This window comes from Petaurus breviceps, unplaced genomic scaffold, assembly GCF_028583685.1.
Source record: "Petaurus breviceps papuanus isolate PSGF00001 unplaced genomic scaffold, PetGlider_PUasm1.0 208, whole genome shotgun sequence".
Classification (NCBI taxonomy): domain Eukaryota; kingdom Metazoa; phylum Chordata; class Mammalia; order Diprotodontia; family Petauridae; genus Petaurus; species Petaurus breviceps.
Genome location: NW_027185852.1, coordinates 22413106 through 22437592, shown reverse-complemented (window position 1 = coordinate 22437592; position 24487 = coordinate 22413106). Strand labels below are relative to the sequence as shown.

The following is a 24487-nucleotide window of genomic DNA, read 5'->3' as shown; positions in this document are numbered from 1 at the left end:
CTGGACCCCCCCCCCAACCATGTGTGTGTAATACATGTAAACACGCACGAACAGACAAAAGCCATGTGGGAGAACACAGAAAGGACGTCTCCCAAACAGCTCACACATGCCAATGAATCACAGTAGCTAGGCAGGGAAGATTCACAGAAGGGTCACCATGTGTCCCACTCTCTCTCCCCTCTCCCTGGGAGCCTTGAGGCCAGACTTTAGACTGCAGACACCCCAGGGAGGGACAGTGATCGACATGGGGTCCCCCACCTTGCTGGAAGCAGAGCCAGGTCCCAAGGCACACAGGTCCCTGCTCCAGGCTAACCAAGTGTCTACAGGGCTTAGGGACCAGGGACCTCTGGAGGGTCACTCCAAAGGGAGATGGCTCATCAATCTCATCTGACTGAAGGCGAGTATCCTGGGGGAGAATGATCTATTTACAAATACTATTTGGCAAGAAAATGGATCTGGGGGTGAGGGGACCAGGAGGAAAGAAGGCAGCTTTCAGCACTTCAAACTTGGTTCAGCCCAGAAGAATGTTCCAGACGACAGAGGGAGACTTGGAGAATGCACGCTGATTAACATGACAATTGAACCCAGATTATTACCCAGCCAAATTGGTCCAGTTGAAAATAAAAAACAAAGTAAGATCCCAAGAACTTGGGCCTTCTCAAATCATGTCTGCCACTGACCAGAAAGAACTAGGTGTAACAGGCTTTCTCTACCTTGGGCAAGAAAGCCATTTGGGGCTAAAAGGAGAGAAGTCGCCCAGGAAGACAGAGACGAGGGTCAAAGCTCCCCTCTGCACTTTCATTTTGACAAGGGTTTCTTTATGACCTCGGGGGAGCACTGTCCCCCATTCCACAGACATGGAATGCTGGTACAAGTCAGACAGGACACAACCTGCTGGCAGGAGGCCTGGGATCCTCTTGACTTCCGAGCTGATGCAATTCCCATTGTGGCTGGGATTCTTAACCTGGGATCCATGGATGGATTTCAGGGGGTCACTGGGTACAGCTGATTTCCCTTATTATCCTATGGATATCTCAGACATTTAAGAACAGCATTCAGAGATGGGGACCAAAGGCTCTGCCGCACTGGCTGCCAAGGGGGTCTGTGACACAAGATGAAGCATTCCTGTGCCGGTGGGAACCCCTGGCCATTATGCTGCTTCCCCACTTAACAAAGGGATAGACAGTAAAGAATGTGCCCTTTTTAGCTCCACACACTTCAATTAACAAGCCATTTAAAATTTCTGATTTATTTGTTTTCCAACATTGGGTCACTTGGCATACAAAAGTTTAAAAAAAAACTTTCAAGAGTGATAAATACAGGAAGGCACACAAAATTAACAATCAAGAAAGCACCTCTGTAGAGTCACAAATCCATGTCCAGGCCTGGCCAGCTGAGGAGCTCAGTCGAGGATCCCCATTCCTCTGCCGATACTCCCAGTGCTGCCTTCAGCAGAATCCAGGGGAGCAGAGAACGGTGCTGCTCTGGGGAAGGTGACTGGATGATGCAGCCGTGGGCTAACCTCACAGGAGATGCTGGGGGCCACTGAGCAGCCTGAGGCTGCAGGGGAGTGGAATACACCCAGCCCCTCTTGTCCACAGCCAGGGGAGCCTTTCCACTTACTCCAGGGGTCAAGAGCCAGTGTGAAGACACCTAGGAATCACGGCTGGGAAAAGAGCCCCAATCCCAATTTTTCAGCCCGAGGACTATTTGGTGAGAGGTGGAGGCTTCCCAATCTCCAAAAGATTTGTGCCTTTTCAAAGGGAGTGAGCTGAGGACCCAGGCATGGATCTCTGTGTTAGGTTTCAAATAAATGCCTTTACCCAGAGCATCTGGTAAATGGCAGCATTCTGTACTTGGTCAGCAACTTTAACCCAACCATTCAAAGCTTGAATCATCACATATTCAGCCGCAGGACACCAAGAGGTTAAATGGGGTTATTCCTATTTAATAGGAGGCTGGGAGGCATAAGACGACCCCATCACCTGTAATGCCGCTCACTGGGAATGGAATCTAAGCCACTTGATGCTTCTAGCTCCCTGGACTGTGGGACACAACCCAGCCATTGTGTTTCTGGCAAGTCGAGTATTTGGGTCTAAGCAAAGAGGTGATGATATTGCAAACTCAACTTTCACATTTAAAAAGTAAAAAGATCTAGCCCACATTAGGAATTCAACAGAGAGCAGGGAGAGCCTGACAGGCTGAAGCGTGGGGCCTTGCTCACAAAGAGGGGAAACTTGAAAGGCCAGCAGGATTCACTTAACCTCATGGGTTGGTATGTGCTGGCTGAAGAGAGCCCTGGGGCCCAGGGCTGAAGTGGCCCATCTTACAGTGATCGACAGCAGGGAATTGGACATGCTGTGCAGGATGCTGAGCTCCAAGCTGGGGGCAGGGGCCAAGCCAGAGATGAGAGACCCGGGAACTGTGGGATGCGGCCTCGTCCAAAGCCACTGAGATTCCCAGCCTTCATCCCCTGGTGCTGCCCGTCAGCTGGAAAGGGCCCCCACCCCGCAGACCCGAGGAACCTCGTTTCTTGGCAGAGTAGAGGCTGCTCCCTCTCTAAGGTTAGAGAGCTTTGCAAAGCAGCCCGACAATGCAAGTCGGCCCCCAAAAACACCCAGGGAAAAGGGGCCCACGTTTTTCTTTTGTTCCTTGTTTTAAACACCTTACAATTGTATCATGTTCCATTCTGGATAAAGAAAGCAAACCCAGTCAGTCCAGAACATGGACCCTCATTCACTGCTTATTTACCAGCAAATCACCAAGTTCAATTCACAGATTTTGGTCAATTGTTTTTCATAAAATGAATGTTTATGCTTAATCTTGTAATTTAAGAAGTGAAATTATCCACATTCCTGAAAGTAAAGTTGGCATCTGTGCCGGGAGAAGGCTCTTTTGGACAATCATGCAAATCTAATCTCTCCCCATAAATAAAAACACAATCTGCCTCCAATATTCCCGGCCTTTCTCTGCCCGTCTGCCACCTCCTCACTGTGACCTTTGCAGACCAACAGCCCACTTCCTCAAAAGGTAGAGCTCAGACTTTCCAAGTGTTTGCCGTCAGGGATGCTCACAGAGAGGAATAAAGACTTTATTATCCCCCTCCCCGGCCAGAAAAAAAAGTGATCAGGACAAAAAAGCAGTTTTCTGTTATTCGGCTGAGAATTTCTTTCCATGATTTCTCCCATTAAAGTATAGTTTTCAAAGCAACCGCTAGGACAAAGGAAGCATCTAATTAGTCCATTTTCTTCTGATCCAAGAATGCTGAGCATTTACTGTCCCATGTGCGGCAGGATCAGCAGCGTAATGAGCACAGTCTCTGTTACTTAGCTACTCTTTGAACTCCAAGAACTGCTGAAGTCTTTTCTGATGCTCAGCAGATGCCTGTACGGCGCTGAATGAAACACAAATTCAAAGCATAAGCTTATTTTACGTGAACCACACAACACGAAGCCAACACTGCTCACAACGAAGCAGGCCCTGCCATCTTTCAGTCAGTCCGGAGGTCAGTCCATTCCCCGAGGCCCTGCTCTGAGATCTCAGGGTGGCACCAGGAGGAGAGCTCACCCGACGGGCGTCCAGCCTGTGCTGCCTACTTGGGACGCCAAGCTCCAGGCCCAGCAGAGGCTTCTCTGGACCAGCCCCTGCATCGTCTCGAAGTTGTGGGCTTTCTGGATTGCCTTTCATGTAAGATCCCTTAAACCACACTGTGTGGTGAGAACACAATGGCCACAGGAAGCATTTTCAAAGCTAATGGCTTAGTGTTCAATACCCTTTTCCCTTTGAACCCAAGGATGGCTAATATTAGAGTTTTTCATTCTCTCCCAAATCTATCACTATACTAACACTAAGGCAGATCTATCCAGACACTCACTGTGAAGATAAAAGAAGTCGGCCCTTGTAAGGGGTCAAATGCCTTCACTATCTTACTCAGAACTGATAAGTGGACTGGACACATCCCTGTCACCTTACATAAGGAAGGTTCACAATACTGAACAGGGAAGACCAGAAGAAAGCTCCCTGAAGGAGCTTGGAGCCCTGAGTTCTAATCCTGACTCTATCACCAAAAGCCATGTCACCTCACACAAGTCACTTCCCTCCCACAAGATCTGGGCTGCACTGGCCGCTTCTCTTCTTAGGAGCAAGTGCTAGAGGGGGAGGAGCACCAATGACCCTGAATGTGCAGGCCTCCACCCATCAGCACTGGTATGAGATGCCCTCAGCCCCTCTCTTCACTGAACAGCCTACACTCCTACAGTGTCTGTCCGTGGGGGTCTCCCTCCAACTTCCCTCAGATTTACAACTTGGATCTGCAGTGGGTGAGGACCACAGAGACCATGCCTAAAGCAGCAGTGGACAGATGCTGAGGGAGGCCTCTCTCTCCCCTCCAGCACCACTCTGGGCCTTTCTGGACCCGTTCTTGCTGCATTGCAGAAAAGCAAGGCCTCACCACCAGCCCCTCTTCACTCATTGACACTGAGCTGTGCAAGGGCAGACAGTCTTTCCTGGTCATTTTTTTTTTTAACTTATTAGACAATCTTTTGTCTGTGCCCTTCGAGCTTCAATATGCCGGAGACTCTGCGGTTCTCCAATCTGTCTCACACTTACAGCTTTTGTCTCTCAGCTAGAGCTACGGTCCTTGGAGGCAGAAGCATGTCCGACACTGCTCTGCATCCTCGACACTCAAGACTGTCCTGACAGCCTCTCAAAGTGTGGGAGCCCAAAGGGGACTGAGAACACCTCAGCGCAGGGCCCCCTTCCTAGTAAGAAAGGACTGCTGTCCTCACTGGCAGGGGACTCAGAGAGTGGGGACCTCCGGCTGAGGGGGAGGACACACCAAAGAAGGAGGATGGAAGGGGGGGGGGAAGGAGAAGTTGTCTTTTTTTTTTAATATAAAGATTTTAAAGACATTTATGATCTTGGCTACAACCAAGGACCACCCTCGATAAGTTCTGAGAAGTCTAGCACAAGAAAGCTGGTCACCAGGAATAATTGGTTTTTTTCAGTCACATCAACTCACAAAATTATCTACTCAGGGATGAAGGAGCAGCTCCCTGAAGCCCAGAGGGGGGCAAGTCACTTATCCAAGATCAAATGGGATCTTTGCCAAGCTCTAGCACAGAATCAGCATCTAATAAATGTCTGCTCCCGCCCCCCACCCCTTTTCCAAGGTCACACAGAGTCAGTGGCAGACACAAGATTAGAACTACAGGCTACTGATTTCCAGTCTAATAGTCTTTCCACCACACCAAGCTGCCTCACTCACAGATAAATTATGCTCATTGAGAAGTGACGGGAGAATTTCTATATCTCAGCTTCTCAAAAAAAAACCACCACCCAACCCTTCTGGCATTCTGACTGTATTATACCAATCTGCACGTTGATTTGGGTATACTTTCTTTTTTTTTTTACCGGGTTGATATGACCCATCCATGGTCAGTAAATGTCCTCATTATCTCTTCTCTTCTCTTCTCTTCCTGTCAATAGTTTGCTATTTGCTGCTATAAACATCACCTGTGTTTAACTTATTTCCCAAATACTTCATGCTCTTTGTTGAAGTTTCTCATCATGTTTTCTTGGTGTAATTGGCAGCATGAAAGTCTGAATGATATTATGGGTTTCTATACACTGACACCTTGATAAATTCAATTCCTCCATTTTTGTTGAGATCACTGTATTTTCTAGACGTCCTGCCTAGACATTTGTAAATGATATTCTGTCCTCTTCATTTTCTAATATCTTTCTCCTGTGTTATCAGGCCAAGGAGTGCAATAGTTAAAGGGCCAGCCCCCCTTCTGACCAGTGTTGGCCACGTGACTGACCCGGGGTGAATCACTTGGCTGCTGAGTGCTCCAAGCAGGGTGGCCTGCAGTGCATGAGGCCTTTCCTCACCCGGGAGTTCCCTACACAAATGAAGGCCCAGGCCCAGCCCATCTCCCCAGGTTATCAGCACCAGCATTTCTAATAAAATCTCCACACGGCAATGGAAAGAATGCCAAGCTAGAAGTCCAGAGACCCCCAAGTCTGAATCCTGCTTCTGCCTCTTACTCAAAGTGTCCATGGGAAAAGCATGTCACTGACGTCACTGAGTCTGCATTTCCCCATCTGTAAAACAGGGATGATGAGACTCACACTAACACTCCCTCAAGGTTGGGTCAAGTGCTCTGTGTGCCTGAGGAGGAGTTCTGGAAATGGGGGTGATTATGTCCCACCAAGAGGGTAGGAGTGACTTCCAAACCTGATTCTGGTGGGCAGGCTCCACTTCTACACAGGCCATAATGGGGACTTCGGGGCTCAAGCATACCATTTTTATCACGAAAAAACTCTCCCTGGGCCTATTCTTCTGCATGGCTGTCCCAAATCAACATTCAATTCTGCCAGAATCTTCCCTACTGATAAGATTATGTGAATTTTCTAAATGGTCCTCAAGAAAGGACGTCTCAAACACACATGGTGGGCAGAGAGCTGGCCTTGGCATGAACGTGACCACAGTGGGCTGGCCGAGACTCTGAGCAAGGCTCTTCACATCTCAGACTCTCTCAGGAGAACGAGTGGAGAAGAGGCCCATCGGAACAGGAGAGGGGATCACCGCAGGTCTGAGCCAGAAAGGATCCTGAACCTATGGCTGAGTCCCAAGGACAAAGGTGTTGATGCCCTGCTTGGCACTGATCACCAGCTGTTTGACTTAATGCCTGGTGCATGCCAGGGCCAACTGAGACACCTCACTGCCCTGGGGAGACAAGCCCAGACCACAAGCACATGCATGAGTGCATGTGTGTGCATGTGTGTGTGCGTGTGTATGTGTGTGCATGTCCATGTTTGTGAAACAGAGTGTGATTCCAGGATGACCTGGGCAGAGGCCAAGGACGAGCCTCAGCTCCACACCTTCAGGTCTGAGCAAAGGACAACTACCCACAGAGGCAAAAAGCAGGATAGACCCTATGCTGGCAGAGACCCCCCCCATGACCCTCTTCTTTTTGCTCTGATAGCTATTTTGTTGTTTCTAATTCTGATCATCTGTGTTTTCTTTCTCCTTTTTCTGATTAAGTTTGCTTACATTCTGTCACTTTTCTTACTCTTAAAAACAGCTCTTGTGTTTATTAATTCAGTATTTTCATGTTCTTAACTATTTCTTTTAGTTCTTAACATTATTTTCTCTTCCTTGTTTTTCTTTGAAGGAAAAACATATGATCACAGAAAAGCAGCAGCCTTGGAGTCCGCAGACCTGGGCCCGGCCTACTCCCCCTTCTGACCTTCAGCCTGTCCCCTCCTCTCTCTGCACCTAGCTGCATGCATAAAAAAGGGAGTGGGACAGTGGTCACCAGAGTCCCTTCCAGCTGGAACCAAGGCAGGGCTCACAAGGGAGAGCCCACTGAGGAGGGTGGAATATCTCCAGGGCCTGCTTTAGGGGTCTCTCTCCAGCTGTCTCTTTTCAACAGGATTCACCAAGGAGGGCTCCATTCAGCATTCCAGCATTAGGACCTCGTACAAATGGGATTCTCTGCCCTGGTCTGTGAGCAGTGGTATTAAACACCTTTTCAAAAGGCTTTTCTCAAATGGTCAGGCCACTTGGGTGCCAAGTTTCTCTTGTGTTTTAAAGGAGAACCTCTGGCAGTTTGGGGGGTTCCTTGCTTTGCAGCCTGCAGCTCTCAGCCGGTCCCCCAACACTTCTCTACTCTCTTCCCCTCTATGTGGTACCTCTCACCTCCTACGGCCTTCCTTAAACAAGTCAACCATACTTGTTGGTCCCAGGCCTAAATCTTGAGAAAAAAGGCTCCAAGGCAGGGGCTGTCCTTCACACGCTTAAGAAGTTCGGCTCCATCCATTCTGATGATCAGACTTCACACTGGAGCCTTACTCTAGGTTTCAGATGGGGTTATCTCAACTCATAAAAGAATCATGACAGTCACTATGACCACTGTGAACCCCCACAATTCTCAAGCTGGCTGCATGGACTCCAGACAAGCACCGGACCTTGGAGTGCTGCTGAAAAGCACTCGCCCAAAGAAAGGGAGCAGAGATTCCAGACAGACTTACGTGAGATGTTCCCCAAAGGTGGTGGTTATCCTGTATATGGCAGTTTTCAGGGATGCACGGAGCGCAAACCTCAGGGTCTTATAAGAAGTGTCCACGAGGCTTCCCGAGAGCCTGGGTGGTCTGCTGGACGCGTGCGGCAGCTTGAAGTGTTTGTCGACTGCCTAAAAGACAAGGGAAGTTGGCCCACTTAGAACTGGTTACTGAGGCCTAGTTCACAGGATCAGACTGCATTTGTGCATCTGAGGCATTCAGATAAGAAAAAGTCTTGCCAGTTGGAGGCCACCTTTGGCCAGAGAAGAGATCACATCCTTCTGGGATGTAAACTCTCAGTCCTGAGCCAAGCCAGAGAGGAGGTCCCAGGCCTGCACCTCCTTCTCAAGCTCCTGGAGCTTTTCCATTGGCTTGGCTCATCACCCAGGGCACACCTGGGCCAGTCACTGTACTATGCACCCAGGTGCTTGCCTTTTGGCATCAGTCCTCAAGGTCAGGATACAAGGAGGTGGTGCACACAGGCAGTCACTGCGTCTTATCTAAAGGCTGCCCGAGGAAAGGAATGTAGGACCAAGAAGAAGGAGAATGTCAAAGTGATGGGTAACCACACAAGAGAAGTTAAAGGACTGTTCTAACTTAGGTCATTTTAAGTTACAGCCTCTAATTCCTGCCCCTCTCAGAGAAAGACAGCCTCCATCTCCACTGCTCTCCTAAGCCCACAGCCAGGGACTCAGCAGAGATTACCAGGAGACCATTCCCCAGTAGAGATGCAGACAGACGGCACAAAGATGGTCTGGACAAAAGGGGCCACAGTCCTCCCCTGCCCAGTGACCCTGGACAAGTCCTACAAGTAAACACATGGAGGGCTCTCAAGAGCAGGGGCAAGAAGGTGCCCAGAGGCCTGAGTTCAGACATACCCCATCCCCTGTTGACTGGGTGACCACGAGGAGGTCACTGCCCTTCTCTGAGGCACTGAAAGACCCCTCCCCATCTGACCTTTGGTCATAGCTTCTGACAGCATGAGGCAGAAAGCTGTCTGTGGCCCTCACCTCCTGCAGCATCAGCAGAGTGCTCAGGATGGTGGGGAGCGTGGTCTGGACGACTCCAAACCTGTCTTCAGTAAAGGAAGCTGCTACCAAGTGCGACAGACCTTGAAGGAAGTACAAACAAGCTACAGGTTCTAATGAAATCAGAATGAAAGCAGTGTTTCCTCCCATGGGACCCATGAGATGCGCTGAGCCCTCTGCCTGGGCACAGGGGCTAAGGACAAGAACAGAGGCTCTGGGCTCGGCTCTCAGAGACCAGGGCACAGAAGGATGCCGGAGAGACGCTCTGGCCCAAGACCAGCACTTGGCGGCACAACCTGGGCCCCCGCATGACCAGGCAGGCAGATGGTCAGCGGGTTTAACAAAGTCTCATGCTGCGTGAATTCACCTCACCTCCTGCCCTATGACAAAAGACGCTACCACCACCAGAGAAAGAACTGATGGCATCTGAATGTGTACCAAAGCACACGCTTTTATTTTATTTTTCTTGGGGTTTTTTGGTCTTATTTTCTTTCACAACATGACTAATATGGAAATATGTTTTTTACAACTGAACACGTATAGCCAAATTGCTTGCCTTCGGAATGAGGGGAAAGGGGAAAGAGACTGTAAGAGAATTTGGAACTCAAAACTAAAAAAAAACAAAGGTTAAAAATTGTTTTTACATGTAACTGAAAAAAATACATTAAAACTCAAAAAAAAAAAAAAGAACACCTTACCTTCTAATGCCCAGATGTGCATTTGAGCATCTGAAAAAACTGCCTGGATAGAGGCCTCTGGATGCTAAAAACAAAGGGAAGCAAGTTCACTTTGGTGGTGGCAGCAGGCAGATGGCATGCTCTCACCCACCCACATGCGGCCCACAGTGCAACAAGCAACACCTGGGACTTGGGAAACCAAGCTGCAGCTGTGGGACCTTGGCAAAGTCCCTTTCTGTCTTGGTATTTCTTCCATCTGTAAAATGAAAAGTCTCAACTGGGGGCTTCCAAAGTCTCACTCATCTCCAAAACTCTGAGATTTAAAGTTAAATTCTATGATGGATTTTTATATACATTCACATTTTTAGAGAAGAGTCGCCCAGCAACAGGGGGTCCCCATTAGAAGGAGCAGCAGTGATCACTAGGCCTCAAGCCCAAAGAAGGAAAAGGGCCCACAGGTATAAAATATTTTTTTAATTAACTTTTTTCTAATAAAAAAACAATTTTCTATCCCCTCAATCCCTCTCCAAAGACACAAACAAAACCCTTTAACCAAATGACATTATCTCAACCAGGTGTGTAGCGTGTTTCAGCACTGGTCCTCCGGAATCATAGCCGGACACTGCACGGATGCCTTTACAATGTTGTCTTAATAGAAGCTCACCTGGTTCTGCTCACTCCCCCCCACATCAGTTCATACAAGTCTTGCCAGGTTTCTCCACAACCATTCCCTATGCATTCTTTATGGCTTAGTAGTATTCTACTGCATTAATGTGCCACCAAGAGCTGCTACATTTGTGTGCACATGCATGTGTGTGCAAGTGCGTATGTGTGTGCAAGTGCGTGTGTATGTGTGTGCGTGCAAGTATGTGTGTGTGTGTGTGTGTGTGTGTGCGCGCGCGCCCTCACTTCTTTCTTTGACTTCTTTAGGGCTGGTGTTTCTGATTTTGGGGGAGCATGTAGGTGGCCCAAGGGACAAAGTGGCAGACCTGGAGTCAGGAAGACTGGGTTCAAATCCTGCTTCAGTTACTTATTAGTTGTATGACCTAGGCCAAGTCATTTAACCTGTCTACCTCAGTTTTGTCATCTGTAAAATGGGGAAAGCAGCACCTTCTTCAGAGGGCCGGCGCAAGGAACGAATGAGATGACGTTTGAAGAGCATTTAGCCAACCTCAGAGCCCCGCATAAATGCTAGCCATCATTGTCATGGAGAGCTGCAGGATGAAGCCAGCAGACTCACAAGAACTGTCTGTCCTGCTGTTCACTCACGTCCTTCGTGACCCTTCTCAGGGTTTTCCTGGCAGACCCTGAAGGGTTGGCCATTTCCTTCTCCAGCTCATTTTACAGAAGAGGAAACTGAGGCAGGAGGGGTGAAGTGACCTGCCCAGGGTCACCCAGCTGCGCAGTGTCTGAGGCTGGGTCTGAACCAGGGCCCTCCCGACTGTGGATGGTGCTCTGTGCCCTGTGGTGCCACCTCGCGGCCCAATTTACACACTGCTGTACAAACAGTGTGGAGATGTGGGCTGGAGCCGTTCCTGCAAGTGCCCTGAGGTCTGCAGGGGGCTTTACACCCGCTCTCCTTTGTCCTCCCCATCCCCTGAGATGAAGCCCAAGGACAGAACCAGCCTCCCCCTGCTTCCCCCAGCCGACTCAACTATATGCATTTGTCACCGGGGTCTGGCTTCCAGCAGTTGGGGAAGAAGACAGGGGAGGCGGGCTTAAAGTGGAAAAATGGATTTTTGTTAATTCAAAAAATCACATTTCATTTTTAAATTAAATTAAATTCATTTTAAATTAAAAAGAAGGCCCTGGAGCAGAAGCCAGGCCTATGCTGGCTCTGGGCATCGTGCACCACGCCCCCCCATCCTAGGCATCAAGAACACTCCATGCCCGGTTCCCAGGACCCTGCCAGCCACCCTCTGTGGGACCCAGGTCCCTGCCCCTCAAGCCTGCAGCATCCTGGCCCACTCAACCTCCCCACCATCTTTTCCCTAAAAGCTCCCCTGCTCTCCCGCCACCAGTCACCTGCACGTGGAGGCCTCCCTGAGACACCCAGCTGGAGCTAGCCCCCCTCTGCTATCCCTAGGCCCAGCCAGGTAGGCACTCAAGCAATGTCTGCCAATAGTGGTGTGGATATAAGGAAAGATGTTTAAGCAGCTCAGCTCACCGACTGAGGACCCTGCCCTGACAGGGAGTGAGGGCATGCTCTGAAGCTGGAGGGCACACACTGAGATCAGCCAGGCATCGAACCTGGTGTTTGACAAGCAGCCATGGAAGGAAAACTCGAGGCTGGATTAAAAACTTACTGGAAGCCAACATCCCTCCTTCCAGCTCCCCCTGACTCTAGGCAGCAGTTCTGCTCAGCAAGGATGGATTAATGCAAAGCAGCCAGAGCACAAGAAACAGGGACGTGGCTTCCATCTGCCAAGGGACAGACTTCTTTGGTGTCTGGAGTTCCCGCCATGCAGGGAGGCCCCACCAGGGGCCCTCGACACCTGTCCCCCCTCAAGCCTCCCAGGAGGCTCCACACAGATGAGAGGCAGGCAGGGCAGTGCTGGCAGCCGGGCTCCATCACGACCTGCCCCAGCTTCTGGGCTTCACTCTCCTCATGTGTAAAATGAGGGCCTTGAATGCTATGATTCCTGGGTCTCTCTGATGCCAAGGTTCCTGCCTAAATGTTCTCTCAGCCCTTCCAGACCTGACATTCTGGACTCTAAGATGTCCATCTAGTCTGGAGTTCTTCAGACTCTGTAGTCCGGACACCATGGACAGTCAGCTTGGGAGAGAGAATGGACCCCTTGGCAGAAGCAGGTTTTTAAATGCATAAGATACAAAGGATTACAAAAGAAACCAATTAAAATGGCATTGTCATTAAAACAGGAAGGAAAGAAAGTTCCCAGCCAGCCTGGTCAAGGCCAAGTCCTCCCATAACAGACACTGGACAGATGGAGCCCCTGCAGCAGTAGCCCAAGAGCGCCTTGGTGTACAGGCCCCGCCTGCCCTTCCCCCCCCTCCCCCCCCCCTCCTAACCCCCCCCCCCCCCCCCCCCTAGGCTGGTGCCTCACCTTGCTGAAAAAGTACACAATCAACACACGCTTGGACAGGAAACTCTTCACCTGGACAGGGAAAGAGAGGATGAAGGACCAGGCTGGAGGGCACCACCTGTGAGTAGGCGGCACCGATACCACAGGGTACCACGGGGCAATGTGGCACACGGGCTCGGCAGGAAGACACTGCGGTCAAATGAAGTCCAGACCAGCATTGGCCTGGCCGGCTCCGTGTGACACACAGGGGGTCCCAGGGGCCCCAGCCTCCCCACCAGCTGGCTGCAGCAACCAGAAACTGGGGACCAATCCTTGGCAGGAAGACAGCAAGCCACGTGAACAGAACTTGACTACAAAAGGCCGGGGCACCCTTGACCTCCAGGGCACCATCCTCCCCATGTCTTTTAACTCCAGAACTCCAAGAGAGCTGCGAGCGCAGCTAGCCCCGCCCCTTCACTTGACAGATACCCAGGAGTGGCGTGCTTTGTCCAAGGCACACAGTCAGCCCTTTCTATCCCCAGATCACAGCCTTGCCCACGACCTACAGCCACCATGGAGGAGCAGCCCTCCCCAGGGAGAGTCCGGGGGCTTCCCGTGCACAACGGCGCTGTCTGGGCACACACCATAGCACTCTCTGGGTGGGCACCACGCCCCTCCGGCCTACCTGTTCTTGTTTACTCTGCAGCCACGAATACAGTCTCCTGGGCGGGCCCCCGCCCTTATGGCTGGCCCCACAACTAACTGGGGGAGGTGCCAAGGGGCTCCGTGGCCCGTTGCCTTGCAGGTCTAAGGAGAGAAGGGGGAGTGGATGTTGGGTTCACTAAGTTTGCTCTAGAGTAACAAAAATGTGAACACAGAACGTAGGTGCTAATTAGGACTGGGAAGAAGGATGCTCCCTCCATCCCTGGAACTAGTCCAGCAGCACCGGCCAGGTGGCCTCTCCCCAGACCTCTCATAGTCCTCCAGGCTTCGCTGCCGCCCCATGCTGGTGACCACCCCCTGCCTCCGCCAGCTCCATCACATCCCCCTTTACAAGGGAAGAGTCTGGAGGGCAGGGCCTGTCTGTCTGTCTCATCGTGTACCTATATAGCCCAGGGCTGTGCACACTACCTGGCCTGGAGTAAACACGTAGTCACTACACCCTGACGTGGCCGCTCACCAGATGCAGGGCAGAAGGAAAGGAAAGCCAAGCAGTGCTCACCTGTAAGGGAAGTCCACAGTCGGGGACCTCTTCTCGTCAGCTGGGGACTCAGGGGACCCTCGTACGTAGGGGACTTGAAATCTCCTATGCCCATCATTCGGGTCCCTAGATTGTCACCAAAAGGAGAGCCGACCGGGGTGGGGGCATTGGGAGAAGCAAATTTGGAAGAAAAAAGGGACGCTTTCACCAGCGATGGCATCAAAGCCTTCGAGATCAGACTGGCCTTGGGAGTCTGAAAGGCAATTTCTTCTGCAACAAAACCAAACACACATGTGCGTTAGCGAGTGTTCCTCTGCCTGTGAGAAGTGTGAGGCCCACAGAGGCCCGCGCCCCCATTCTCCGAAGCCCCCTCCAATGTGGCCTGGCTGTCCATTAATGAGCCATCGGAAGCAGTCATGGTGCACGAATGTAAGAGACCAGAGCCTGAAGAAGCCCCAGAAAACATCCACAGAAGCCTGGGGAGACTCCGGGGAACCTGTGCAGAGGGATGCTGGAACAAGGAGAAAATGGACACGTCCACGAGAATGTGAACCCCAAGAGGCTGCAGGACTCTCCTCAACACAGGGACCACAGGGAACGGGAATCTGGCAAGCCTCCTGCCTCCAAAAACAAGAGACAAAAGGAAAGACGGGGATGGGGGGCATGGCGGGGCAGGACACGGCCCTGTTCTCCCCACTCTGCAGTGCCGTGTCAGCTGGTTAGCTCAGAGGACCAGTGTAACCTACAGGCCGCCTCTCTCCACCCTGGCTCTTCTTCCAATCCCCAGAAAGGAGGCCTCACCACCAGGAACATCTGCCTTCCTATGGGACCATGAGCATGCCACTCAAGCTCTCCAGGCCTCAGTTTCCCCATCTATACAATGGGGCTAATTGTCACATTGGAGACAGCGAAGTGGCCCACAAGAGGCCCCAGCAAGGGTGAGGGAGGCTGGCCTGAGTTACCTTCCATCACAGGGGACTTTCTCGGCTCCACGGGACCAGGTGGGGGCTTCACTCGTCCATTGGCGGCAGCAGCTTCTTGGTATATCACGAGTTTCTGAGTTAAGCCGTTTAGCAGAGCCAAGCACTCACGAGATATGGCCACCCAGTTGTGGGGGTGCCCCCCTAGAGAGCAGACAACAGCCTCAGAGATGCAGCCAACACCCCCATCACAATATGACAGAGAAAAGCAGGGGCAGCCTCAGGACTGGAGCCTCCCCTGAAAGCCTGTGCACAAAGCCCAGATGAGGGCCCCCTGCCCCCCCACACCCCTTCCCCTCTGCTTGTCCTCACTGACCACCCTCCAAATAACTGACCCTGCTCACATCCGGCCTTTCCCGCCGCCATGCTGAGACAGTCTCAGGCTCACTATTCCCACCTATGTCTATGGATCCCCACAGGGTCTTGGTCTGGGCTGCCCTCCCCTGGATGCCTCTAGTGTTTCACTGTCTTCCCTCAAATGTGGTGCCCAAACTGCTCCCATGGCAGCAGAGGTGGGCTGGCAGCATCCCTGCTAAGCCCGGCTGCAGGAGACTTTCAGGGCTGCCAAGTCCCACAACCCCCAATCCATGGTTACACACACACTGATACAGGGCTAGACCTCTTCCATGCTAGACCTGGGTTAAAAAAACACTGAATGAGCTGTAGCAGGATAGGGCTTTACATTCACCCTCCCTGGGTTTGGCCCACCACTCCAGCCTGTTGAGACATGCTGGGATCCTGATTCCGTCATCTCTTTTTCCAAAATCTTCCTCCCTCACCATCAACCCAGCAGCCAGGCCAAAAGGACCCAAAGGCAAAAAAACTTACTATTTTACCATAGAAAGTCCTGAAAAGTAATGTAAAACCAAACCCAACCCTGTGCAGTAGGCACAGACATTTTTACATCTGAAGCCCTGAAAGACAAAGGACAACGCCATCAGCTGGATTAACAGGCTGGAAACGAAGGCCCCAGAGGCCGCCCAGTCTAACAAGAGGCAGGCTGGCCCCTAGGCCCTCCTGCCAGCAGGGGGTGGCCCCGTGGGACCAGACCAGTCCTCTGATGGAACGTTCACCACATCCACTTCCACGTGAGGGGCTGTTCAGGCTGGGCCTGCCCTGCTCACACACATCATCTGCTCTTTCATCATCCCCCCTCTCTTCAGGAAAGTTTCCCTGCTTCTCATCATCTCTGGATGCCAGAGAGGCTCTATTTCCTTACTAATGTCGCTCAAACACCAAACAACAAGCCTCAATGTTGGGGGAGCACAGCTGAGGGGTTGGCACCCACACGGGCTCTGCAGGAAGCCCCTCCTCAGGCTGGCCTTCCCCTACAGAGCCAAAGGAGAGGTCACTTCTTAAGCAATTCTCAGAGACAATCCCAGCCTTCTGATCTAAGCTTCATCCTGGCATCAAACAGGGCTACCCCAAGTCACGGGATAAACCAGTATGTTTGGAAAGACTTCATCCAAACCCAACATTTCCTCCTTGGCTGACCTTGGTGGGATTCTTCCCCTCCCTAGGCCAAGGGCCCTGGGGTCCCTTCCAACTCTACAGCCAGACCCCAGGGGTCTCTCCAGAAGAAGGCTGCCTCTTCTCATGGCTGGTCAATCCGAGACAACACTGGATATGAGAAGAAAGGCTCTTTCCTCAACAAGCCCTGGCCCCAGGCAAGTGGCTCCAAGTTATCTGAGCTATCACAGAAACATCACTTCTATGTGATTTTTGTTGTTACACACACACACAGCTTACGTTTTAAAGAGAGATGTCTCCAGTATGTGAATTCTCACCGTGTCAAAAAACAATGCAGCTGCCCCAGCTTTGGGCCTTCCAAGCTTCTTCCACTCCTTCCCCCAGCCCTGTCCCTCCCCCATTAGAGCACAAGCTCCCTTAGGGCAGGACCTGTGTCCCCATCATTCAGCCCAGTGCCCAGCGCACAGTGAGGGCTTAATCAATGTTCCCTTCCTCCCCTCCAAACCACCCCAGCTTCCCTAGGCTGCCCCCATTTCCCTGGGATGGTGGAAGGTGTGGGAGCTCAGTTTGCTTGCAGGGGGGACCTCCCCCAACCCCAGCTAAGACACAGAGCGGGAGAGAATTAGACAAGGCAGGGCTGGAAGCTCAGGCTGAGGATGGCCTCCCTAGCAGGGCCCTGGCTGTGCCTGCGGTGGGGGAGGACCCACACAGGGCTTGCCTGGGAGGCTCAAAGGATAGCTGCCTTTTTTCTGGACAGGAGAATGTCAAAGGAAAAAAGCACCAGAAATTAAGTTCTACCCTTCCATCCAGCCCTGACCCTTGCCAGCTATGTGACCTTGGGCTAGTCACTTCAGTGAAGCTCTTTACCTCATTTTTATTTTTTGCTTTTTGGAGAGCAGTTGGGCTTAAGTACCTTGCCCAAGGTCACAGGGCTAGATTTGTGTGTGTGTGGGTGTTAAGTGTCTGAGGCCAGAACCCATCCTGGGTCTCCTGACTCAGGCTGTGCTTTACTCACTGCACCACCTGGCGGCCCAAATGTATGTTTCATTCTACACTTTTTTTTTTTTAAGCCACTGGGGTTAAGTAACTTGCCCAAGGTTACACAGCCAGCTATTTTGTGTGGGTGTTAAGTGTCTGAGGCCTGAACCGATGGGCTCCTGCTCTTACTCACTGTGCCACCTGGCCGTCCCTCCTTACCTTTAAAATGAGATTTCTCAGAGATCCCTTTCAACTTTAAGATTCTACAACGGCACCCCCACTCCTTTTCTCTAAAAGTGTTAAGTGAATAATGTCTTTGGGTGGAGAAGAGACAAAGAACAAAGGAGAAAATAAAATGTTTTGGTTGAAAATCCCTTCCCTGATTCCCTGATGGCCTGAAGGGCCACCAGACTTCCCCCAGGCCTCACCTGCTGCCCTCAGCTCTGCTGGGCTTTTCATCTAATGGACCCCTAGTTTATCTTGGGAATTGCTGTTGCTGATTGTCATTTTTAGTGCTACCTTTCATGTTTATGTTACTTTCACTTCCAAATAAATCCCTTGAGAGCCTACCCTTTATGTAATAAAGACTTAAAAGAAGGGGAAGAAATCTGTGGAGGCCAAATAGCCACGCACCAGCCAAGGTCCCAAGGCTGGCAGGAGGGAGGGGTTCAGTGGCCAGGGCCACGGCTGGGGCCAGGGCAGGTGCAGCAGGGTAGAATTCTTCTCTTTCCTCTCCCCCCCTCCAGTCCCCCCCCCCCCCCCCCCCACCCCCCCCCCAAGGTGTAGGGGCCTCTGAAATACCTGGCTGGCTGAGGCTGAACACTTCTTGTCGCCTGGAGGGAGAGTATTGAGACAGCAGCATGAGGTCCTGCAGGGCCAGATACTGAGGGGAGACAGACACACACATACTTGTTAGTGTCAGAAAGCCCATGTGGCACAAAGCGCCCCCAAATGCATCTGGGGACCCTTAAACCCAGAAGAGGCCTTTTCTCTTGCTTACAGAGGAATCAAACAAGCCCCTAAAAACTAAGAGTCGGGATCCTTTACCCACTAACAAATGCAAATTAACTAAGCCTGAATTCAACAGGTGAGCTCTCCTGGGAACGGGAAATGGCACACCGAATCAAGTGTGTGCCCCCTGCACCTGGGCAGGCAGCCTGCCCTGCCTGCCAGGGGGCCTTGGACAAGTCACTGGGCCACACCAGTCCTGTGCTTCCTTCCAGCTCTCAGTGTAGAGCCCCAGGGTCCCATGGGTGCCCGTGTTGGTGTCTTGCTCCCTTAGACACAGATGTCTTTTTGTTTTCTTCCCAATGTGTAACCAAAACGACAAACAATGACATACATAAAATCTGGGCTTAGAAACCCCAGTAATCACTTGCATAAAGCAGAGTCTGGAATCATGGGAGCTCCAAAGGGCCTCACTGGTCCTATGTCTCACTCACCAGCATGTGGCTTCAAAACCTCCCCTTCCCTTGGTTTGTTCGTCACCAGCCAGCATGCCCACCCAGTGGCAGCATCTGAGGTGTGCCCACGCCCAAGCTGGCATCTAGACCTGTCAGTTTAGGGGAACCCCCCCCCAGGGGATCAGTCTCCATGAGCCTCTCACAGTCACAGTAGGTCCATTTGAGATCTCTAATGTGAGCAAGCCTGAACAAAACCCAGACCGATCCCTGGGGGTTTTCAAGTGGAAACCTACTCAGAAGCCCCTGCTTGGTCCCTGGACCAGCATCCGTACCAGGGAAAGCCCACTGAGACGCCTCAGGCTCCAACTCCTCCCTCAAAGACTGTCACACTTTTACTCATCACCCAGTGACTGACCAGGGGGCAGAGACGGCACCACTCGAATGAAGCTGTTTAAAAACATCTCTCTCTAAAGTGTCTCCAAGTTACTCTTCCGTCACATCCTCAGAAATCCCCTTCACATTTATCCAACTGAACAAGGCCTTATTAAGGGTCTACTCTACATGACAAGTCAGGCAGGAGACACTTGGAACATGAAGATAAACAAAGGCCAGTCCAACAGCCCCTGCCTTCGAGGCCCTCACCCTCTGCCAACAGGGGAGAACGCCAGCGCATGCCGTGGGTGCAGAGAGGAGAGAGGAACCGCACCACAGCTGCTTCTACCTGGGGAGAGCCCGGGGTCTAGCCCTGCCTCAGCCCCCACACCATCCACATGGAGCCGTTGGCTTCAAATTCCTTCCCTGACACCGAGTCGGCACAGAGGAGTCCTGGAAGGCTTCATGGAGGGAGGGCTGTGGGAGCAGACACACACAAGGAAGGTATACTAGCACCTCACCGAAGACAAAGGCTGGAGAAATCTCTCCACATCCACAGCAGAAAATGATCAGCTGAGGGAGGTGTGAGCCCAAGTGAGCTGCAGAGCCAACCAGTCCCTGGGAAAGCTAAGGCAGCACCAGACACAATCAGATCCTGGGAGAGGCCAGCGGGTCGGGTAAAGAGGAGCTGGGGGCTGGGCAGCAGCACGTACCTTTATGATGAGGGGGGAGCTGCCATTTAAGACTTTGGGTAAGCATTCTTCCAAATCTCCTGTAAACATGGGCTGAACAGGGAAGACATGAGCCTGAAATCAGAGAAGACAGATGAGAAAATAGGTCACTCGTTTGTGTGCAGGCAGCAAGACTAAGCCCAGTAACTGCTGTCAGGAAACCCAGACATCTAGTAACTGAAAACCTGTGACCAAACGTGCCCAGAGCACAGCAGCCTCCTCATCCCACGGTCTCTGAGGGCCCACCAAGAGAGAACAAGGTCAGAGCCACCCGCTTGGGCAGCTCTCACAAAAGCTTTCATTTCTGCCTAATGCCTCCATCTCATACAATCGCCTTTTAAAAACTTACTGTAGCAAGGATAGCAACCTTAGCATATTATCAGTAACCTCTGCTTACAGAACACAAGTACTTTTTTAGTGAAAAGGCACCTCAGAGGCCATCCAGTCCAACCAACATCTAGCAAAAAAATCCCACCTGCAACATACTTGACGAGTGGTCAGTTAACCAAGCCAGCCTCTGTCCGAAGGCCTTCAGGAAAATCAAACCCTCACCTCATTTCACCTGCCCCCAAACACCTGTTTCCTTACATCTAACCACTCTGCATCATTAATGTAAATGTCATTACGGATCCAGCCCCGTGGGGCTGGTGGGAAGACAGTGACAGGGAAGCACTGCACACAAGTGCTCGCCTCAACACATCCCGAAGGTGACATGAGGCACAGATGGCCACCAGGACAAGAGGCAGCACTTAGCTTAAGTCAGTGCTCTCCAGGGCTCTGGGCAACTAAGACTCAACACAAAAACCAGCCCACAGGCAATCAGTGGCCAGTCTGGAGGCCTGAAAACTGCCTGTGGACAGAGCCTCCAGGGCAGCCCCTCGACACTGACCTCTGTGGCATAGATCTTGAAAAGCACCCAGGTGATGTACCAGGTGACCAGAAGGAAGAGCCCGCAGAGCCAGACATGGTAGAGCAGGGAGAGGTCCAAGAGCCCACCCAGGCTGTCCAGGGGAGGCCGATTCCTGTGAAAGACAAGGCTCCGGTCAGCCTCTGCTACAGTGGCAGGGGCCCCAGCAGTCAGGGCCCAGGGGACTCCGGCAGTCAGGGCCCGGTGCTCAGCCCCATGAGAGGGAGCATACCTGGGCCGGCCCCCTGGGGCTCCGGCAGTCAGCCAGAGTGGGTCACTCAAGAGAAGGAGGCTTTTGGGGCACTCCTGGGGACACGGGCCTGCCAAGCCCCCAGGGCTGCCCAGGGAGCACAGGTGCCCTCTGAGCGAGCCCTCAAGCATTCAATGCTCCTGATGTTTACTCAGGAGGCTCCTGAATGTCACGTCTGCTCTTCCGGATACAGTCCATGGCCCACCCTCGCTCCCATTCTCAAGTGAATCTATGAGCCTTCTTCTGCAAGCTCAGGAGCATCTGTCCACTTTTTAAAAATATTTCAGCTGGTCTGAGTCATTCAGATTAATGAAGAGGGAGGTTACAAACATTGAGTAGCTGTCTGGAGATGCACTGGCCAAGGCAAGATGGATGGGCCCAAAGAGGGGATCCCTTCCCATACAGACTCTCACCAAACACCAGGAGATAGAAACATGCCTGCCACTGAGCCCATGCTCTAATTAAATGTCTTGAAGACAGTGACTGACATCAACTGCAGAAGCACTGGGGAGTGACAGCTGCACAAACAGCCAAAAGAGCGTCAAGGAAACATTTTTTAAAATAACAAAAATAAAAAGAGATTTTGAACTGGAGGATTCCTGGATTCCCTTCCACTGCCCTGTGGCTGCCCACAGAATACCTGTACACCCACTATGCGTCTGGCACTCACTAGGTGTGCCAGCTGGGAAGTGGAGATGTCTACCAGGCTCCCCCAGGCCACCATCTTGATTTGTGCCCCCCATCCCAACCGGGTCTAGACCACTGCCAACAGTAAGAGCTGGCTCTGGAAAGGAGGAAACAAGTGTCTATACAGCACCCACTATGCTAAGGGCTTTACAAATATGACCTCATTTGATCCTCATAAAAACCACTGGAGGGAGATGCTATCATGATTCCCATTGGACAGATGAGGAAACTGAGGTAGGCAGCAGTTAAGTGACTTGCTCAGGGTCCCACAGCTTGTAAGCGTGTGAGGTCAGAAAACGGGGACACTAGACAAGATGACCTGAAGTCCTTTCCAGCCCAAGATCTAGGACCCTGTTATCCAGTAACATTCAAAACCTGTCAATTGCTCCTGGGCCCACTGGGCCCACTGGGCCCACCTCCACTTTTCTTACACTACTTCACTCCACACAGGCTAGACTCCAGTTACGTTCTACTCATGGGCCTTTCTGGATACACAATCTCCAGCAGGCTTTCCTATCTCCACACCTTTGCTGGAACACCCTCCCGTTCCACCTGCTGAATTTCTCCCCAGCCTTTAAAGCCCCAGCCCAGAGCTTGCCCCCAGGCAGCCTTCCCAGGATCTCTGTGGCTAGGCAGGCTGAGCGAGCCTGCCAACCATCTCCTCTCTGACACTTCTTTCACAATGTACTCTGTGATCTGTTTCTGTCCCTTCCCCTGACCAGATGCCGACTCCTAGAAGGTCAAGAACTTAGTGTTATCAAATATTTCCCAGCCCTGCACACAGCACAAAAAAAGGGGTGGGGGGAGGCAGGGAAGGGAAGGAGGAGGGGGAGAGGGAAGGGGAAGGGGAAGGGTCACTCACTCATCTTTCTGGAGGTCCATTGCAGTGCTGATCCATGCTTTGGGGATATAGCCTGGGGGGAAAACACACGAAACGGTAAATCCGGACAGCCCAACCAAGGCAAAGCCACAAGATGGGGGAATGCACACATAAGCCTGTCTGAAGAAGGATGGGATTTTGAAATTCTAGAATCCATTAGAAAGAGAAACCCAGGGGAGCCTCCGTGAATACCTCCAGGCTGGGAGAAGGTACAATGAGGCCCCACAAAGATGACGCTCTTCTCCAAGGGCTTCTGGACTTTTAAAGGGGAAAAGTGGGTCTAACAGGAAGATGGTATTTGCTGAGACACATGGAGAGAGGCTCTTTCTACACCACCTCAACCTCTCCAAGCTACCCTCTGCTTGCAAGCACCAGCCACGAACATGTTGGGCAAAGGGAGCCAAGAGCTGAGGTGGTTCAGGGACCAGGCAGCCCCTCCCACCCTGCCCAACTACCTCCAGAGGCAAGGTGGGGAGTGGTGGCCTTTTAAGAGTGACCTGGGACAATGACAAGGGCCCCAGCACGGAAGGAGCCAGCAGAGTGGCATTGGTTCAGTCCAGCCCCCAGCTGACCTATATGTCCAGGCATACAGAAGGAGCTTAACAAATGCTGCCTCACTGACTGGCTTGTGTCCTGGTTCCCCAACTTGTGAAATAGAAATAGATAACAGCTGTCCCTACAGACTTGCCTAGTACAGAATAAAAATCACACAGCACCTGTGACACACTTTTAAGTCACAGACAATAAGGTCTCTGCTGGTCATAAAACAAAACAAATATACTCATGTGCCCCAATCTCCCAAGACACCCTTTGATTCAACCCCCCAGTTCTCCCTGCTTGAAGAGCTAAAATAAGGGAAGACACAGAGGAATCCCAGGTGTAGCTCCTGCTTCTCTTAGGACAGCAAAGTCCCCACTGGCATCACCCAAGCCCCCACCTGGCACCACCGGGGAGAGCCTCCGGCTCTCGATGACAGGGAGCAGCCGGGGGTCAGAGGCAATTCTACCCTCACTTACTGGGTGAGTGTGGCAAAGACACTTGCCCAGGGAATTGGGCATCACCAGTCAAGCTGCACCTGCCTCCTTTCCAAGGCTGGGCAGGCATGCCCCCCTACTAGCAGGGTCATAGTTTTTCCCAGCTGAGTGGCAGGGCAAGATGCACAGACATGCTGAGCCCACGCTGACTGGCAAGGCTCTCCAAGCATGGAGAGAACCTCCATTATTGCTGGGTGGTCTACAGAAATCCTGCCTTCCAGTCCATAGGCACCCTGCTCTCAGGAGGCATCGTTTTCTCCAGATTTCAGCTCTGATCAACAGCTAGGATGACAAGAGGGGAGGAGAAGCAGATGGGCTGGGTCTGTGTGCCTCAGTTACCTCATCTGTCACCCCTCTTCGAGTGAGGTTACCTCTGAATGGCTGTGAGACAAGGGCAGAGAAGAGGGAGGGACAAATGGAAGTGAGGACGGGCCTGGAGGGCAAGCAAGGGACAGGCTAAGAGCAGAGCTGGGAAGAAGACAAAGGGGAAAGGACGGCCCAGCAAGCAAATGGAAAGGGAAGGAGCACAAGCCTGGTCCTGGGGGCTCACCCCTTCTAGCCGTGAGGATACCTACCCCCCAGCCCCATTTATAGCTGACATGCCTGAGGACCAGGAGAGTCCAGGGACTTACCCAAAGGCACCCAGGTCTCGATGACAGATTGGGAATTCAAGCCTGAGAGCTCTAGACCCCCAACCCAACCCTTCCCGCAACTGCTAGCTGTGTCCCTTGCTTCTGTCTGAGCTGAAGCCCCAACCTCCTCCCAAGAACAACCACTTTGTGAGCATTAAAGACACCGT

The 24487-nt window shown here is 51.9% G+C and overlaps 1 protein-coding gene across 1 annotated transcript in view; it reads right to left on the bottom strand.

The window, feature by feature from the left end:
• Positions 1–1230: 1230 nt before the first annotated feature.
• Positions 1231–24487, bottom strand: part of NDC1 (NDC1 transmembrane nucleoporin) — a 33121-nt gene continuing 9864 nt past the window's right edge. Inside the window, 12 exon segments of the mRNA XM_069093538.1 lie at positions 1231–3394; positions 8038–8198; positions 9078–9178; positions 9794–9857; positions 12838–12888; positions 13481–13602; positions 14018–14266; positions 14959–15120; positions 18226–18307; positions 19913–20005; positions 20820–20952; positions 22637–22688. Of these exon segments, the coding sequence (XP_068949639.1) occupies positions 3331–3394; positions 8038–8198; positions 9078–9178; positions 9794–9857; positions 12838–12888; positions 13481–13602; positions 14018–14266; positions 14959–15120; positions 18226–18307; positions 19913–20005; positions 20820–20952; positions 22637–22688 (1334 nt within the window). The 3' untranslated portion in view covers positions 1231–3330.